The sequence below is a fragment of the Phyllopteryx taeniolatus genome, chromosome 12, assembly GCF_024500385.1.
Source record: "Phyllopteryx taeniolatus isolate TA_2022b chromosome 12, UOR_Ptae_1.2, whole genome shotgun sequence".
NCBI lineage: Eukaryota > Metazoa > Chordata > Actinopteri > Syngnathiformes > Syngnathidae > Phyllopteryx > Phyllopteryx taeniolatus.
In genome coordinates, this window is record NC_084513.1 from 26,839,876 (window position 1) to 26,858,965 (window position 19,090).

The window sequence follows — 19,090 nt, forward strand, 5'->3', positions numbered from 1 at the left end:
AGGGACCGAACAGCCCGTATCAGGGGGTTCGGTACCCCATACTCCCGAAGCACCCCCCACAGGACACGGTCGAACGTCTTCTCCAAGTCTGCAAAACACATGTAGACTGGTTGGGCGAACTCCCATGCACCCTCGAGGACCCTGCCAAGGGTGTAGAGCTGGTCCACTGTTCCACCGCCAGGACGAAAACCACACTGCTCCTCCTGAATCTGAGATTCGACTTCTCGACGGACCCTCCTCTCCAGCACCCCTGAATAGACCTTACCAGGAAGGCTGAGGAGTGTGATCCCCCTGTAGTTGGAACACACCCTCCGGTCCCCCTTCTTAAAATGGAGGACCACCACCCCAGTCTGCCAATCCAGAGGCACTGTCCCCGATGTCCACGCGATGTTGCAGAGGCGTGTCAACCAGGACAGCCCTACAACATCCAGAGCCTTGAGGAACTCCGGGCAAATCTCATCCACCGCCGGGGGCCTTGCCACCGAGGAGATTATTTAACCACCTCGGTGATCCAGAGATAGGAGAGCCCGCCTCAGAGAACCCAGACTCTTCTCCCTCATGGGAGGACGTGTCGGTGGAATTGAGGAGGTCTTCGAAGTATTCTCCCCACCGGCTCACAACATCCCGAGTCGAGGTCAGCAGCGCCCCATCCCCACTATACACAGTGTTGATGGTGCACTGCTTCCCCCTACTGAGACGCCGGATGGTGGACCAGAATTTCCTCGAAACCGTCTGGAAGTCTTTCTCCACAGCCTCACCGAACTCCTCCCATGCCTGAGTTTTTGCTTCAGCGACCACCAAAGGTGCCTTCCGCTTGGCCAGCAGGTACCCATCAGCTGCCTTAGGAGTCCCACCGGCCAGAAAGGCCCGATAGGACTCCTTCAGCTTGACGGCATCCCTCACCCTTGGTGTCCACCAACAGGTTCGGGGATTGCCGCCACGACAGGCACCAACCACCTTACGGCCACAGCTCCGGTCGGGCGCCTCAGCAATGGAGGCGCGGAACATTGTCCACTCGGACTGACGTCCCCCACCTCCCCCGGAACATAAGCAAAGTTCTGTCGGAGGTGGGAGTTGAAAGTTCCTTCCGACAGGGGATTCCGCCAGACGTTCCCATCAGACCCTCACAATACGTTTGGGCATGCCACGTCGGACCGGCATCTTCCCCCACCATCGGAGCCCCACTCACCACCAGGTGGTGATCAGTTGACAGCTCCGCCCCTCTCTTTACCCGAGTGTCAAGGGAAACCTGAATCCATTTATGGTACTCGTCAAAGGGGTTTTTGGAGCCGTGCTTTGTCTGGTCCCTCACCTAGGACCTGTTTGCCATGGGTGACCCTGCCAGGGGCAAAAAGCCCCAGACAACTTACCTCCTAGGATCATTGGGACACAAATCCTTCCACCACGATAAGGTGACTGCTCAAGGAGGGTGTTCCACATTAATTTTTAAAAAATTTAAATTGTTAAAAATTTTTTGTTTGTGATTTAAATGTATTTTCCTGACTTCACTGTGTATAGCTTGGCACAAAACTTAAATATTTCATTTTGAAAAAATTGAATTGAATGTGATTTGCGCATGAATTGCAGATGTTGACAAGAACTAATGTTTTGGCTAACACTGGTAATGTTTGTTCCAACATTCAAATGTGAGTTTAATGAAATATAAACTTTCAGGTTAAAATTTCAGGATACACTAAATGAATCATTTTCATTTAATCAAAGCTAAAATATTAAACGTGACAGATTACTTTTTTCAAGTGTGCACAAAATGCCTCTAAGATGTCCCAGTAGATTTCCTAAAGATCAGAAAGCATTTCTGGCAGCATTTCATGGACTTTGGCTGGTTTTGTCATAACGTCGGCTGATGAGGGCATCGAACTCCCGGGCAAAAGCGTTACGTCGCTTCTCGTCCTGCGAGAATAAGATTCTAAAAGGGACGCTGAAGTTGCCAGTGTCGCCTTGACAAGTAAGGGCTTTGAAGCGTGTCGGGATGCGGCATGACATCACCCTTTCGGGGATACAACTGAAGACGTGCTTGGTCGCGGCGTTGCATGGAAAAGCACCTCGTCACTTGAAGGATTAAAAAAAAATAATAATTGAAATCTAACAGAACAGACTACAGCTTTCCTGCTTGGCGAAGGCAAGAAAGACGGAATTCGGAGTTGTTTCAGATTATATCGGATGGTTTTGATGTCAGCTGTAAAATGAAAAAAAAAAAAAATCTAACCTTCGACAATATCATGACGACGACGATTGTGCTCCTAACATTTTCATTACTGTAAGTAAAAAAATATATATCTGCATCCTGTTGTTTTTTGACATGCAGCAAAGCATGTGGGATGTGTAGTTTTCTGACAGCTGCCTTTATTGACAGTGTTAGATCAGAATTATTAGATTATAACTTTTGCCAGGTATTGGTCTCTGGCTTTGTGGCCTAGTTTGTCTTTGTAAAATGCCATCTATTTCTTGTTTTCAGTCGCGGAAAATACACAGCGATTGTACAGCTTGCTTAGTAAGCCATTGCGGCAGCCTCGGTTTCCAAGCCCTATATCATTTGGTTTTGTTAGACAGTGTTGTTTAAATGCAGCCCTATGGGGGGCACAAGTCAGTGCAAACTGTAGGCCGGTCCCAAGCCCGGATAAATGCAGAGGGTTGCGTCAGGAAGGGCATCCGGCTTAAAACCTTGCCAAACAAATATGAGCGTTCATCCAAAGAATTCCATACCGGATCGGTCGTGGCCCGGGTTAACAACGTCCACCACCGGCGCCGTCAACCTGCAGGGCGCTGTTGGAAATTCAGCTACTGTGGGTCGAAGTCGAAGTCAAAGAAGAAGAAGAAGAAGAGGTGGAAAGCGGGTTCTTCGGCAGAAAGAGAAGAGGAAAACACAGAGCCTAGAACTGAATGTGGGGACTTTGAATGTTGGGACTATGACAGGAAAATCTCGGGAGTTGGTTGACATGATGATTAGGAGAAAGGTTGATATATTGTGTGTCCAGGAGACCAGGTGGAAAGGCAGTAAGGCTAGAAGTTTAGGGGCAGGGTTTAAATTATTTTACCATGGTGTAGATGGGAAGAGAAATGGAGTCGGGGTTATTTTAAAAGAGTTGGCTAAGAATGTCTTGGAGGTGAAAAGAGTATCAGATCGAGTGATGAGGCTGAAATTTGAAATTGAGGGTGTTATGTGTAATGTGATTAGTGGCTATGCCCCACAGGTAGGATGTGACCTAGAGGTGAAAGAGAAATTCTGGAAGGAGCTAGATGATGTAGTTCTGAGCATCCCAGACAGAGAGAGAGTCGTAATTGGTGCAGATTGTAATGGACATGTTGGTGAAGGTAATAAGGGTGATGAAGAAGTGATGGGTAAGTACGGTATCCAGGAAAGGAACTTGGAGGGACAGATGGTGGTAGACTTTGCAACAAGGATGCAAATGGCTGTAGTGAACACTTTTTTCCAGAAGAGGCACGAACATAGGGTGACCTACAAGAGCGGAGGTAGAAGCACACAGGTGGATTACATCTTGTGCAGACGATGTAATCTGAAGGAGGTTACCAACTGTAAGGTAGTGGTAGGGGAGAGTGTGGCTAGACAGCATAGGATGGTGGTGTGTAAGATGACTCTGGTGGTGGGGAGGAAAATTAGGAAGACAAAGGCAGAGAAGAGAACCATGTGGTGGAAGCTGAGACAGGACGAGTGTTGTGCAGCTTTTCGGGAAGAGGTGATACAGGCTCTCGGTGGACGGGAAGAGCTTCCAGAAGACTGGACCACTGCAGCCAAGGTGATCAGAGAAGAAGGCAGGAGAGTACTTGGTGTATCTTCTGGCAGGAAAGGAGAGAAGGAGACTTGGTGGTGGAACCTCACAGTACAGGAAATCATACAAGGAAAACGGTTAGCTAAGAAGAAGTGGGACACTGAGAGGACCGAGGAGAGGCGAAAGGAATACATTGAGATGCGACACAGGGCAAAGGTAGAGGTGGCAAAGGCAAAACAAGAGGCATATGATGACATGTATGGCAGGTTGGACACTAAAGAAGGAGAAAAGGATCTATACAGGCTGGCCAGACAGAGGGATAGAGATGGGAAGGATGTGCAGCAGGTTAGGGTGATTAAGGATAGAGATGGAAATATGTTGACTGGTGCCAGCAGTGTGCTAGGTAGATGGAAAGAATACTTCGAGGAGTTGATGAATGAGGAAAATGAGAGAGAAGGAAGAGTAGAGGAGCCAAGTGGTGGGGGAAGAATGAGGCTACAGGGAGAAGAGATGGCAAGGGTAGAGGACTTTAAATACTTGGGGTCAACCGTCCAGAGCAATGGTGAGTGTGGTCAGGAAGTGAAGAAACGGGTCCAAGCAGGTTGGAACGGGTGGAGGAAGGTGTCAGGTGTGTGACAGAAGAGTCTCTGCTAGGATGAAGGGCAAAGTTTATAAAACAGTGGTGAGGCCAGCCATGATGTATGTATTAGAGACAGTGGCACTGAAGAGAAAACAGGAAGCAGAGCTGGAGGTGGCGGAAATGAAGATGTTGAGGTTCGCTCTCGGAGTGACCAGGTTGGATAAAATTAGAAATGAGCTCATCAGAGGGACAGCCAAGGTTCGATGTTTTGGAGACAAAGTTAGAGAGAGCAGACTTCAATGGTTTGGACACGTCCAGAGGAGAGAGAGTGAGTATATTGGTAGAAGGATGATGAGGATGGAGCTGCCAGGCAAGAGAGCTAGAGGAAGACCAAAGAGAAGGTTGATGGATGTCGTGAGGGAAGACATGATGGCAGTTGGTGTTCGAGAGGAGGATGCAGGAGATAGGCTCTCATGGAAAAGGATGACGCGCTGTGGCGACCCCTAACGGGACAAGCCGAAAGGAAAAGAAGAAGACAGTGTTGTTTACCATAGGCAGCATAAAGCTGTCGGGCCAACTTTTTTGTAAGGATTTCTCCTGCTTTAGAAAAAAATCCTCTCACAGGGCACAGATGATGCTGGTGTAGAAAGGTAAGTGAGAGTCAGTTTGAATAAATTAGGGAAATTATTTTTGGCAGTTTCCAATACTGCAGTGGCTCTTTCTGTCTGTCTATGTTTGGTTCTGCCAAGTATTTCTGAACTTCAATTGTAGCATTTCACTGTCACAGATGTAGATGGGGTTTTACTATTTTGTATGGATTTGTCCAAGCGCTGTCACAGTTTGCTTCCTGAGAGAGAAAAACAGTCTGTAAGCCACCATATACAACAGAAACATTCATGTACCACATACATTACCTCGTGTTTGTGGCTGTGAAGCTTCAGATGATGCTGGAGCTGAAGTTGATGCTGACGCTGATGTTGACGTTGATGCTGATGTTGAAGCTGGTACTGATGGAGAAGTGCGTCTTATAGTTGAAGCACATTCCGATGTAAGTCTTCTCTCTGCCTCTGCAGAATTATGTGGACTGAGAAAACCAAGTTTTTAAAATCTGGGATCCAACATGGTGTTTAGTGACAAGATTCTTTGAGATTGCAAATAGAACAGTTTGTCTCTTGTTTTTTCAGACATCTCACTAATGTGATTTCCTCTGGTGTGGACATATTATCATTTCTTCTTCTCGTGCAGCATGAAGCATGGTCAGCATTGGTATGACCAGAGACCACGACACACACTTTTCCTCTGACAACTCAATTGTCGCATCATTGAATGGTGCCAGAACCTTCAATGAATCAGAAATGATGTTGAGCTGCTGGGAAGAGACTCAAGCCAGCCAGGGCAGCAGCAACCTTTCATCAAAAGGTCTCTGCAGCATGTTGTAGGAACTATCGCATTGTGTTTCCACTTCCTGGATAAGCTTCAGCGTAGGCCGACCCATTTGCCTTTGAACCTGCCAAAGTCTCTCCTACAAGCAAAAGTATTATTATTATTATGCGTACATACACATGAGTGTGATGGAGAGACAAAGATCTACCTACTTCCATCTCTTTCGCACACGCAGCCATATTGGCAGCTCCGTCTGTGACTAGGCACGTGACCTTGTCACTGATGCCCCACTGTAGAAGGTCTTTTTTCACAGCAGCCAAATTCAATGCAGCGTGTGATGCCGAGAGGTGTGTAACACCCAGCACAACAGATTTCATCTCGGTGTTTTCATAAAAAAAAAAATGGGCAGTGACGGCGAGGAATGCTTCAGTATTTATGGAGGTCCACATGTCGGATGTTAAGCTCACAGCAGATGATGTACTCACAGTGGCTTTTGCCTTCTCCTTGGAATCATTATATTTGTTTCAGGGCCTAAAAACAAGATGAAAATAAAAGCAATAAGTACAATTCAAAGCAAAAGAAGAAATACTTGTAATTGATTTAAATTCACACCTGGCGGGTAGGAGAACATAAAATGGGTTCCATGATTTAACACATTTTTTTTAAATCCACTCCCCTCTACAATGGAGAATGGCAAGCAGTCTTCCACAACCACAGCAATTAATGGAAAAAACAAAATATTTACTTGACGCGTACAGCTTAACGACAGACAGTTCAAATAACTTTTATTTATTTATTTCATATGTGAAGTACAAATACAACTTTCACAGACAGGGACAAAGTATAATGTGTATTTCCATTGCACTCAAAATAGCTTACCAGAGCATGAACCACCTGGCATGTTGTCTTGATGGAGGGCCCTATGGTGCCTCAGCATTGCTGAGGTGTTTCCATTATACCCTAGCTCTCTTGAACACGAGACACTTCACCTGTGGCAACACACCCACACACAAATGTTTATTCTACAACCCCAATTCCAATGAAGTTGGGACGTTGTGTTAAACATAAATAAAAATAGAATACAATGATTTGCAAATCATGTTCGATCTATATTTAATTGAATACACTACAAAGTTATTTAATGTTCAAACTGATAAACTTTATTCTTTTTAGCAAATAATCATTAACTTAGAATTTTATCGCTGCAACACGTTCCACAAATTCTCATCAAACACCTGTTTGGAGCATCCCACATGTGAACAGGCTAATTGGGAACAGGTGGTTGCCATGATTGAGTATAAAAGGAGCTTCCCTGAATTGCTCAGCAGCACAAGCAAAGATGGGCCGAGGTTCACCTCTTTGTGAACAAGTGCGTGAGAAAATAGTCGAACAGTTTAAGTACAATGTTCCTCAACATACAATTGCAAGGAATTTAGGGATTTCATCATCTACGGTCCATAATATCATCAAAAGGTTCAGAGAATCTGGAGAAATCACTGCATGTAAGCGGCAAGGCCGAAAACCAACATTGAATGCCTGTGACCTTTGATTCCCCCAGGCGCCACTGCATCAAAAACCGACATCAATGTGAAAGGATATCACCACATGGGCTAAGGAACACTTCAGAAAACCAATGTCAGTAAATACAGTTCGGCGCTACATCCGTAAGTGCAACTTGAAACTCTAATATGCAAAGCAAAAATCATTTATCAACAACACCCAGAAACGCCGGTGGCTACTTTGGGTCCGAGCTCATCTAAGATGCACTGATGCAAAGTGGACAAGTGTTCTGTGTCCACATTTCAAATTATTTTTGGAAATTGTGGACGTTGTGTCCTCTGGGCCAAAGAGGGATAGAACCATCCGGACAGTTATGGATGCAAAGTTCAAAAGCCAGCATCTGTGATGCCATGTGGCTGTGTTATTGCCAATGGCATGTGTAACTTACACATCTCATTAATGCTGAAAGGTACATACAGGTTTTGGAGAAACATATGCTGCCATCCAAGAAATGTCTTTTTCATGGACGCCCCTGCTTATTTCAGCAAGACAATGCCAAACCACATTCTGCACGTGTTACAACAGCGTGGCTTCGTAGTAAAAGAGTGCCACTCTTTTACTCTTTTTCTTACCTCAGTTCCCAAACGTTTATTGAATGTTCTTAAAAGAAAAGATGATGTAACACTGTGGTAAATATGACCCTGTCCCATCTTTTTTGAACATGTTGCAGCCATAAAATTCTAAGTTAATGATTATTTGCTAAAAACAATAAAGTTTATCAGTTTGAACATTAAATATCTTGTCTTTGGAGTGTGTTCAAATAAATATAGGTTGAACATGATTTGCAAATCATTGTATTCTGTTTTTATTTGTTTAACACAACGTCCCAACTTCATTGGAATTGGGGTTGTACAGTTGACACTATGTCCATCTGGCTCTGTTTGTACCATCTTTCAGCATCCATTAAAACACTCCTGGTAAGCACCAGACCTGTTGTTGAGAAACAGTGGTTTACAGTATATTAGGGGTCTTCAATGGTTTTCACACCTTGGGCACCACTAAGATGAGAGCGAGAAGACGCAGAGAAGCAGGGACCCCCAAAACATGTTGAATATTTGTTGCGATTAAATAAATAGCTTCATAGAATTGTTTGACACCACCATCACGAGTAATGTGTAGAGTTGTGTTTAATTCAAGCGTCCATTTATTCATTTTCTGTACCGCTTATCCTCACTAGGGTTGCGGGCATGCTGGAGCCTATCCCAGCTAACTTCAGGCGAAAGGTGGGGTACACCCTGAACTGGTTGCCACATATAAACAAACAACCATTCGCACTCACATTCACACCTGTGGGCAATTTAGAGTCCTCTATTAACCTACCGTGCATGTTTTTGGGATGTGGGAAGAAACTGGAGTACCTGGAGAAAATTCACGCAGTCACGGGGAGAACATGCAAACTCCACACAGGCCAGGCCGGATTTGAACCCGGTTCCCAAGAACTGTGAGGCAGGTGTGCTAACCAAATTTTCCACCGTGCTGCCATCTTAGGAATCATTCAAAAGTAAGACTAGCCTTTATGTTCTTTTTGGTCTGCCATCTTGGGAATCATTCAAAAGTAAGACTAGCCTTTATGTTATTTTTGGTCAACAGTGGTTTTCACCTTGGAACTCTGCCATGGATGCCATTTTTGCCCAGTCTTTTCCTTATTGTTGTGTCATGAACACTGACCTTAATTAATTGAGGCACGGGAGTCCTGCAGTTCTTTAGAAATTGTCCCGAGCTCCTTAGTGGCCACCTGGATGAGTCATTGCTGTTCTCTTGGGCTAATCTTTGTTGGCCGGCCACTCCTGGGAAGATTCACCACTATTCCATGTTTCCTCTATGTGAGAATAATGGCTCTCCCAAAGGTTCACTGGAATCCTAAAGCTTTAGAAATGGCTTTTGTGACCCTTTCCAGGCGGATGTTGTTTACGTTATTTCTCGACTGTTCTGGAATTTCTTTGGATTGTATCATTTTATTGCAGTTTTGTTTTAGATGTTTTCTCTTGTCTTGATTTTGTTGGGACAGATACTGTTTCAGTGATTTCTTTCTGGCTTGGGTGTGATGAGTGAAAATTCACCAAAAATTGTGATAAGGCACAATGAATTAATGTTTTAACAAGGGGGGGTAATTAGTTTTTCACACAGGGTGAGGTAACTGAATTCCCCCCCCCCCCCCCTTAATAAATGAAATCACCATTTGAAAACAGCATTTTAAGTTCACTTTGGGGCGGCACGGTGGATGACTTGTTAGCACATGTGCCTCACAGTTCTGAACACCGGGGTTAAAATCCCGGCCTCGCCTGTGAGGAGTTTGCATGTTCTCCCCGGGCCTGCGTGGGTTTTCTCGGGGTACTCCGGTTTCCTCCCACATCCCAAAAACATGTGTGGTAGGCTGATTAAAGACAGTAGGTGTGAATGTGAGTGCGAATGTTTGTTTGTTTCTATGTGCCTTGCAATTGGCTGGCGACCAGTTCAGGGTGTACCCCGCCTCTCGCCCGAAAATAGCTGGGATAGGCTCCAGCACGCCCGCCCACCACCCTAGTGAGGATAAGCGGTACAGAAAATGGATGGATGGATGGATGGATGGAAGTTCACTTGGGTTATATGTCAGATATTTTAGATAAGCTGTCAGATAATTGTAACATTTCAAAAGTAGGACAAAGTGGCCTCAATGACATGTAGTACAACACTCACCCTTTGTCAAATTTGAACTTAAGTACAATGCTTGAGTTCATGTGGAGGTGGAGGGCAACGAGTGTGTGTGACTAGCTATGCCACTTGCCCAGCCAGCGACGGCCAGTCCAAATAACCAAACAATAACAGCATAGCAGTGGATCACTTGGCTTGTGCGTTGATGAAGGAGGCAGCTAGCTCACTCGTCAGCGAGCTAACTGCAGGATGGACGCAGAAGGGTCATTGACACTTCAAATACACCTCGCGGTTACATTAAATTCGGCGCAAAGTAGGGATGTGTACCTTTCACATTTGAACCGGTATAGCACAGATTCTCGTTACCTGGGAATCGATACCAGTACACAGTGGTATAAATTTTCAGTACTTTTGTGTATTTATGTGGTAATAAATGTTAATATGTTCAATAATAAAATCGCAACATTTACATCGCAACAATATATACACTGACAGATATAACAAAAGAATACCCTAAGTTTAAAACAAATGAGCAAAAAAGGATGGTGTAAAAATAGTGTTGCCTTGAGATACGAGTGACCGGACTTAGGAGTTTTTCGAAGTACGCACTATTGATTGGCCGGGTTTTTACTTTGACTTGTGAGCCCAAACTTCCGAAATGCAGTTTGGTGGCAGAAGGCTCTACTTAATTTGACAACAAGCAACACTTTGGCTGATATAATTAGATATTCTTTGAAAAAAAAAAATGCTTCAAGCTGTATATTGCCACTACCAGTTGGAGTTTATTTCATAACTAACTATATAATGAGTAGGGTTGTTTTCTGTTGGTACGTTGTGTAATTGAAACAACCGCATCAAGCGAACGATGGAAAACACCACAACCAGCCACACAGGCTCACAATTAACATAACACTAAAATAACAAAGTAACACCAGCCGGGAGTTTCAAACAATTTGAAGATGTGGACAGGAGATCTTTTACACCGGAGAAGTTACTGAGATACAGTGGTGTGCAAAAGTGTTTGACCACTTCCTGATTTCTTATGTTTTTGCATCTTTGTCACACTTAAATGTTTCCTATCGTCAGACAAATTTAAATGTCAAAGACAACACATTTAAACACAAAATGCAGTTTTTGAATGAAGGCTTTTAATATTAAAAGAGAAAAAAAATCCAAATCTACATGGCGCTGTGTGAAAAAATGATTGTTCCCCCCCCTATTAAAAAATAACTGCGGGTCTTTTGTGACCTCTTGGATGAGTTGTCACTGTGCTCTTGGGGTAATATTGGTCGGCTGGCCACTCCTGGGAATCACTGTTCCATGTTTTCTCCATGTGAGGATAATGGCTCTCACTGTGGTTCCCTGGAGTCCCAAAGCAATAGTACCAAAGTAAGTAAGTACCAAAGAAATGGCTTTGTAACCTTTCCCATACTGATAGATCTCAGTTACTTTCTTTCTCATTTCTTCCGGAATTTCTTTAGATCTGGGCATGATGTCTAGCTTTTGAGGATCTTTTGCTCTACAGTACTTCACTTTGTGAGGCAGGTCCTATTTAAGTGATTTCTTGATTGAGAACAGGTGTGGTAGTATCAGGTCTGGGTGTGGCTAGAGAAATTGTACTCGGGTATGATAAACCAGTTTTGTTTTAACAGGATGGCAATCACTTTTTCACACAGGGCCATGTAGGTTTCGATGTTTTTTCTCCCTGAATAATACAAAAAAAACATTTAAAAAGCGCATTTTGTGTCTACTTGTGTTGTCTTTGAATAATATTTCAATTTGTTTGATGATGGGAAACAAAGTATGAGAAATATGCAAAATAATAAGAAATCAGGAAGAGGGCAAACACTTTCACACCACTGTACGTCTGCAGAAGACGTGAGACATTGATGTTGAGGATTCACGCAAAAGCAGATTGGCTCGTAAAACCTTGTGAAAGAAGAACTGAATGTCATGTGGGGCTAATGTTCTTCCTGTGTGTTTTTACACATAGCCTTACTGTTGAGTGCAAGTGTCCTAATTAACATACATATAAAACAAAAGTTTTTGGAACATGACGAGATGAAAGAGACAGACAGACTGATCACAGGAGCACGAAAAGGTGGGGGACGGGGGTCGAGCGCGTACGTGTGTGGGGAGAGAGAGAAAGCGAGAGAGAGAGAGAGAAACGGCACATTTAAAAGCACACGTATGCATGCAAATGAAACTTCACTGTGTGTGTGGGTGGGAGTGTGTGTGCTTGTCAGATGGCTTGATTACGCCTTGTAAAACCAGTTAGTATCTTTAAATCCTCTTCCATTATGTATGTTTGTATTTTACAATATACTGCTACTTGTGTTTTTTTAAAAAACATTTTGCTGTTTTTTTTTTGCGGGGACTGGAATAGATGAATTGCATTTCCATTCAGTTTAAGGGGTAAATATGTTCTCATGTGTTTTGAGATAAGCACATGGTTACTGAACGAATTTAACTTGTATCTCAAGGCACCCCTGTACAATAAAGATATAATATTTTACAAATAATAAAGTATAAATAATACAATATATTACAGAAATGCAAAGAGTTGAAGCACACTTCTTTGCAATGAAATGCAGAAGGAACGAAGATGCACTTTAATTGTATTACAAAGTATTTTGATAAGTCATCCAAATTCAAAATCCAAGCGTTTCACTATGCACAAACATAATGTTATACAGTACAAGATAAAATTTGTAGGGACCGCTAGCGCCACTGTTTTGTACCTAGGTTTATCGATTTACTTAAGATTGTCTCATATGAATGCTGGACTTGAAACCAATTCTTTACACTCAGCTTGCTCGATTTTAAAACACTGCGACCCTGAAACAGTAGTTAAACAGCCTTTAGCTGTCTGTTGCTAACTGCCTCGCCACTCTTTAGCCGAAAGCTAGCTTCATCCGTACAAAGCTCCCCTCTGCGCTGTGTGGCTGGACAGCTTCTGGTGTGCCCCGTGAAGCACTCCCGCTTGGACCAGTCTGCTTCCACCCTGCTAGCTCTTCTGGATGCGTACCTTGATTTTACGTGAATTGGTACTTGGTAGTGTACTGACTGAATTCGGTCAGTACAAAAAGCACTGGGAGCTTGCTCGCTGCGGGCTGCACATAGCTTCTCCATCCTGCTCGCATCTCTTTACCGATTGATTGCGAGGGACTCGTGGCTGCTCGACTCCCGCATGTGAAAGTTGGCGAGCTCGTCTGCTGAGCCCGAAGGGAGGCTCAACATTCTGAGGAAAAATTCAACTGAACTACCCCTAAGATTCATCGTTCAGCCCTATGTCAAAATCAGTGGAGGTAATGGCTTTAGCTTGCATACCGTCTTCTGGGACTGGCTCATTAATTTTCACTGATTAATGACATGATGACAGCAGCGCTCAAGTCTCTAGAAACATTTTGTCTGACTATTTCAATAACAACACATATGCAACACAACTGATCAGGAGAGCCTTCATCCTTCAGAAAGATGTCAAACAGCAAAGGAGTTGCTCATACTGTATCTTGCCAAATGGAATTTGTTTCAATTAAAGTGACGTTTAATCATCATCTTGTTTTATTTCAATTCCATTGTGATTGTTTATAAAAGTGCTGTGGCTTATGCTTGACCTGTTTATCTGAAATACACAGCATTTGTTATGCCCATTTTTTTTCAATAGGGACCCCTTGTGTTTTCAACATGTGTGTTTGAGACTAACATAAAATATGTATGATTACTTGATCAGGTGTTGTACAGCAGAACCAGGCTGGCAACCTATCTCCCCGGGCTTAATGCTTTGGTACAGCATATTGCCAGCACCATGGGCTTTGCTACTAGTGGATCTGATGGCTCTGTGGCAATGGCCACCTCCATAAATGGTATGGCATGTTTTTTTTGTCATTCACATTTTAAAATCCATTATTTAACAATAAGAGAATTAAAAGCCCATTGTACCTCCTGTTTTAGAATGGTGCTTTTTGTTCAGTATCTGAGGATCCCAAATGTCGAGACCAGGCTAAAAGCACTGTTCTTTGTGAGCGACAGTATCTGTTTCAGTACAGTTGTGGTTGCCTTCTGTTTCAGGACCACTTACATTGCGGCATGATGAGAACAAGGAACCTTTTGGTGTCAAGGACCAGCTCTACTTTATGCCCGGTAATATGGGGTTTGAATGTCATTTGCAGGGTTCGGAACGAAAGACAAGACTGATCAAAAAGATGGTCCCTGATCTGCTGCCGACCCCATCGAGCCCTGAGAAATGTATGTCTGGACTGCTTATCAAAGAATTTTTCGTAAGTACAGTACAATATATCACAGAGCTTCAGTTAAGATAAAGACAGTTCTGACAGTTGCTCCACTGAACATGGAAAACCCAAAATGTCAAAGGAGGCAAAAGGTAGCAACTGAGTAGGCCGGTAATGGTGTTTCGCAGCCACTGACCATTCATAACTTTCTGTCGTGGAGTGTTGCTCAAATCAAATCAAATTTATCTACAAACCCAATTCCAAGGGACGTTAAACATTAATAAAAACAGAATACAATGATTTGCACATCATGTTCAACCTATATTTAATTGAATACACTACAAAGACAAGATATTTAATGTTCAAACTGATAAACTTTGTTTTTAGAAAATAATCATTAACTTAGAATTTGGCAGAGTTCCAAGGTGAAAACCACTGTTGACCAAAAACAACATAAAGGCTAGTCTTACTTTTGAATGATCCCCAAGATGGCAGCATGGTGGACATTTGGTTACCACATCTGCCTCATAGTTCTTGGGAACCGGGTTCAAATCCGGCCTGGCCTGTGTGGAGTTTGCATGTTCTCCCCGTGACTGCGTGGATTTTCTCCAGGTACTCCAGTTTCCTCCCACATCCCAGAAACATGCGTGGTTGGTTGATTGAAGTCTCTAAATTGCCCGTAGGTGTGACTGTGAGTGCGAATGGTTGTTTGTTTCTATGTGCCCTGCGATTGGCTAGCGACCGGTTCAGGGTGTACCCCCGCCTCCCGCCCGACGATAGCTGGGATAGGCTCCAGCAGCCCGCGACCCTAGTGAGGGGAAGCTGTAAAGAAAATGGATGGATTATCAAAAGCAAATCATTATCTGTAATTATTTTATTTTTGTTAACACATTGTAAGAAAGACAGGCTAACTTTAAAAGTAGATATTATATATAATCAAGCTCTTGCAGGAAATCCTAAAAGTTATTTAGGATTTGTTCTCTTTTATGTTAATTCCATCTTTAAGCCGTGCTGGTTATAAGTGTTTATTTAGTAACATAATTCTCAGGTCATCATGAGATGATAAAGAAATGTGGCCAATGGCCATATGTATTCAGTACGGACGAGTCAGTATAGTAGCTGTTAGCAATATAACTAAAGATTATTAGCTGCTAAATTGTTGATAAACTGTGGCTGCGCGCTTCTAATGCTACTAGCATAATGTAAAAGATCATTTCTTTCTAGTACAACATTGACAATGTATATGATAGATACTTAGACTTCCTTAAGTTGATCAAAAATTTAATTATTCTTATTTTCTTATTCTTGTCCCTGGCTCTGCTCAGTGTGACATGAAAAAAAAAAAACAATCACATCTGGGGGGATTTTTCATCACTCAAAACAAATTAGCCAATGAGGACAAATTATTTTAAGCCCACCCAGCCAAGAGGTTTGTGCCCAAAAGAAAATGCAAAAAAAATAAATCAGGAAGCGCATACCCAGGGATTGGAACATGAGCACTAAAGCAGGGAGTGCACGCGCAGAGATTGGAACTTGAGCAAAAAGTCTGGAAGCGCACACGCAAAGATTATCATCGCAAGCAAAAAATATTTTCATTGCAAGTAATATCATTTTTTTGTTTGTTTTTTGCTCGAGTTGGATTATATGTCTTATTTTTTTGCTGCAATTCAATTCGTTTTGTTTGATAGTCTTGTTTTTTGTTTGCAATTTCAATTTACAAATCTGATTCCGATTCTGTGTGTGTACTTGTTTGCATCCATGTATGTGCAGGATGACCCAACCACAAATCACAATACCAATAAAGAAATGAATATAGAATCTGTGGAGTGTCTCATCCAGTCATGCCCTGAAAAACTAAAGCAAGGTAATTCACTGACATTACACTAAAAACACAAGTTGAGGCGCAACAACATTTTATTGTAATAACATTTAGTTTGTCAGGTATTTTCCCTAGTTCTAATACCAACTTTGGTTTGAACTCAATAGAATCAGTGATGAATTGCTTGTCACGCCAGTGGTTCTGAAATGTGTGTCAATACCGCTCTTGAAGCGAGGAAAATGTTGAAGTGATTTCTTCCTGTTTACCTTGACCTCTGGTCATGTCCTGGTATCCCACACTTGGAGATGACCATCCGTCTACTATTTTGTGAAAGTTTGACTACAAGATGTGGAATTCGATGTGGTAGTCAGAGATTTCTCTTAAATTTTGTGATAAACAGATCTGAAATACCTGTTTCCTGAGGCTCCAAGCTGTCATGTGACTGTGGTCACAGTGACTCAAAAGACAAAGAACGATATGACAGCATGGTGTTCTGCTGTGGAAGAAGAGAGAGATCACATGCTTGACAAGGTGAGCTGCCTTAAAGTGCCCCAAAACATAAATCCTTGTTTTGTTCCTAAATACATTAAATATGTTTGAAGATGAGGCACGGTGGCCGACTGGTTGGCACATCTGCCTCACAGGTCGGAGGGCCTATGTGGAGTTTGCTTGCTCTCCCCGTGTCTCCAGTTTCCTCCCACTTTCCCAAAACATGCATGGTAAGTTCATTGAAGACACTAAATTGTCCATAGGTGTGAATGTGAGTGGGAATGGTGGTTTATGTGCCCTGCATTTGGCTGGCCAACAGTTCAGGGTGTACCCCGCCTCTCGCCCGAAGTCAACTGAAATCGGTGCCGGCACACCCACGACTCTAGTGAGGATAAGTGCTTCAGAAAATGGATGGATGGATAGACGTCTGAAGTGCTGAGAACATGTGCAAAGACTGGGAACAATAAATCTAGTACTGAATTGTTGAGATATGGCTATAAGTATAATAAGTTAGCCATCAAAGTATGCCCACAACTTGAAAATAAACATCTTGCCTGAAGTGCAATGTGCTTGGTGTTTGGGCTAACGTGTCTCTGCCGTCTGGCCCCACTCTGTGTTGTGAAGCTGCAGTGAACCGCACAGGATCAGCACAGCAGTTAAGGGTACACAGCAAAGGGCTGTCACCCAGGGAGGAAGGAATGAACTAGGGGACGACAGACACTCTCCAGCTGCTATGCAGTCTGTCTCTCAGCGCTGTGTATCAACTCTTCTGGCATTAAAACATCTTTAACTGAAAAAATATAGTCCTCTGATCGTTAATGACAATGTTAGTATAGGAGACAGGTTCAGATGAAGATCCAGCGGAAGTTCGGACGGAACTTTCACACTTATGTAACCCTTTCCAGACTGATACATGTCAATTACTTTATTTCTCGACTGTTTTGGAATTTCTTCTAATCGCGTCATTTTGTTGCAGCTTTTTGAGATCTTTTGACTGACTTGATTTTGTCGGGACAGATTCTATTTAAGTGATTTCTTGATTCAACAGGTCTGGAGGTAGTCAGGCTTGGGTGTGATGAGTGAAAATTAACCAAAAATTGTGATTAGTCACAATTAATTCATGGTTTAACAAGGGTTTGAATTACCTTTTCACACAGCGCCAGGTAATTTTGAAGTTTTTTTCCCCTTAATAAATGAACTCACCATTTAAGAACAGCATTTTAAGTTCACTTGGGTTATATTAGTCTGATAATAACATTACACGATTACACATTAACAATACTTTTTCATGGCACTGTAAGTACTGAATACCAGTACTTTTGACATCTCGGCCAACCACACAGTAGCCGGGTTTACATGGAGACTTTTTGTCTTTCCGATTGAAAATCTCTAGTCAACTGTTCACGTGATATGATCTATTCCACTCGGGTGTACACATGTGCACTACATTTAATGGGAACAGCTGTGTGGCATGCTAACTTTGTTGTGACTGGCAGTGTGAAAGTCCTCAAGGGTGGGTAGGGGGGTACCGACAATCTTTTCAGCAGTTTTGATTGTCCGTTGCTGTCGGAGTTTGTCCTTTTTTATAGCAGCACCAAACCAGACTGTGATGGAAGAACACAGGACTGATTCGATGACCGCAGTGTAGAACTGCCTCAATAGCTCCTGTGGCAGAGCCGTGCTTCCTCAGAAGCCACTGGACATCCTCAGTTGATGTTGAACTCCCACTTCAGGTCCTGAGAGACTGTAAGTTCCAGGAACTTGAAAGTCTCGACGGTTGACACAAGGCAATTGGACAGCGTGAGGGGCAGCTGTGGCGAAGGATGCCTCCTGAAGTCCACAATCATCTCTGCAGTCTTGAGTGTGTTCAGCTTCAGGTTGTGTCGGCTGCACCACAGCTCCAGCCGCTCCACTTCCTGTCAATACGCAGACCCGTCACTGTCTTTGATGATGCCGATGACTGTGATGTGAGTTTGACAGCCGGGTGCGTTGAGGTGCAGTCGTTCGTGTAGAGAGAGAAGAGCAGCGCAGAGAAGACACAACCTTGGGGCGCCCCGGTGCTGGTGGTGCGTGTAGAAGAGGTGGCCTCCCCCAGCCTCACATGCTGTGTCCTGCCCGTCAGGAAGCTGTAAATCCACTGGCAGATGGCAGGCGAGACACTGAGCTGGAGAAGCTTGGAGGAGAGGAGTTTGGGGATGATAGTGTTGAAAACTTAGCTGAAGTCCACGAACAGGATCCTCGCGTAGGTCCCTGCGCCGTCGGGGTGTTCTAAGATGAAGTGCAGTCCAATGTTGACTGAATCATCCGCAGACCTGTTTGCTCGGTAGGCAAGGGGGTCCAGCAGGGGACCTGTGACGCTCTTGGGTTGGTGCAGCACGAGGCGTTCAAAGGACTTCATGACCACAGATGTTATGTTTATTTAAAAAAAGATTACAAACTACTTATAAGTAGTTCAAAACGATCTCCGTCACATACGGTACGAGTATTCCACTCCCTGTGAAACCAAATGAAATTCCATTCAGATTTATTCCGATTGAGGTGTTTATATGGAGCATTTTCATTCGGTTAGGGCTTCTAAACTGATTTTTATCGGAATATAAACCAGGCGAGTCTTGCAGCTTCTTCATTTAAGACCCAGGGAGATCCA

General features: G+C 43.4%; 1 protein-coding gene across 7 annotated transcripts in view; it reads left to right on the forward strand.

Annotated features, from left to right (window-relative positions):
• Positions 1-19,090, forward strand: part of mmadhcb (metabolism of cobalamin associated Db) — a 40,859-nt gene that overhangs the window by 15,589 nt on the left and 6,180 nt on the right. For 3 of the 7 annotated variants that reach the window (XM_061792371.1, XM_061792370.1, XM_061792377.1), the window contains 5 exons: positions 13,637-13,769; positions 13,975-14,183; positions 15,906-15,999; positions 16,355-16,485; positions 16,557-16,673. In XM_061792371.1, the coding sequence (XP_061648355.1) occupies positions 13,637-13,769; positions 13,975-14,183; positions 15,906-15,999; positions 16,355-16,485; positions 16,557-16,673 (684 nt within the window). Of the gene's footprint in view, positions 1-7,270; positions 7,377-13,636; positions 13,770-13,974; positions 14,184-15,905; positions 16,000-16,354; positions 16,486-16,556; positions 16,674-19,090 lie in introns of all 7 variants that reach the window. The other 4 variants (XM_061792374.1, XM_061792373.1, XM_061792372.1 and 1 more) reach the window with 3 other exon arrangements.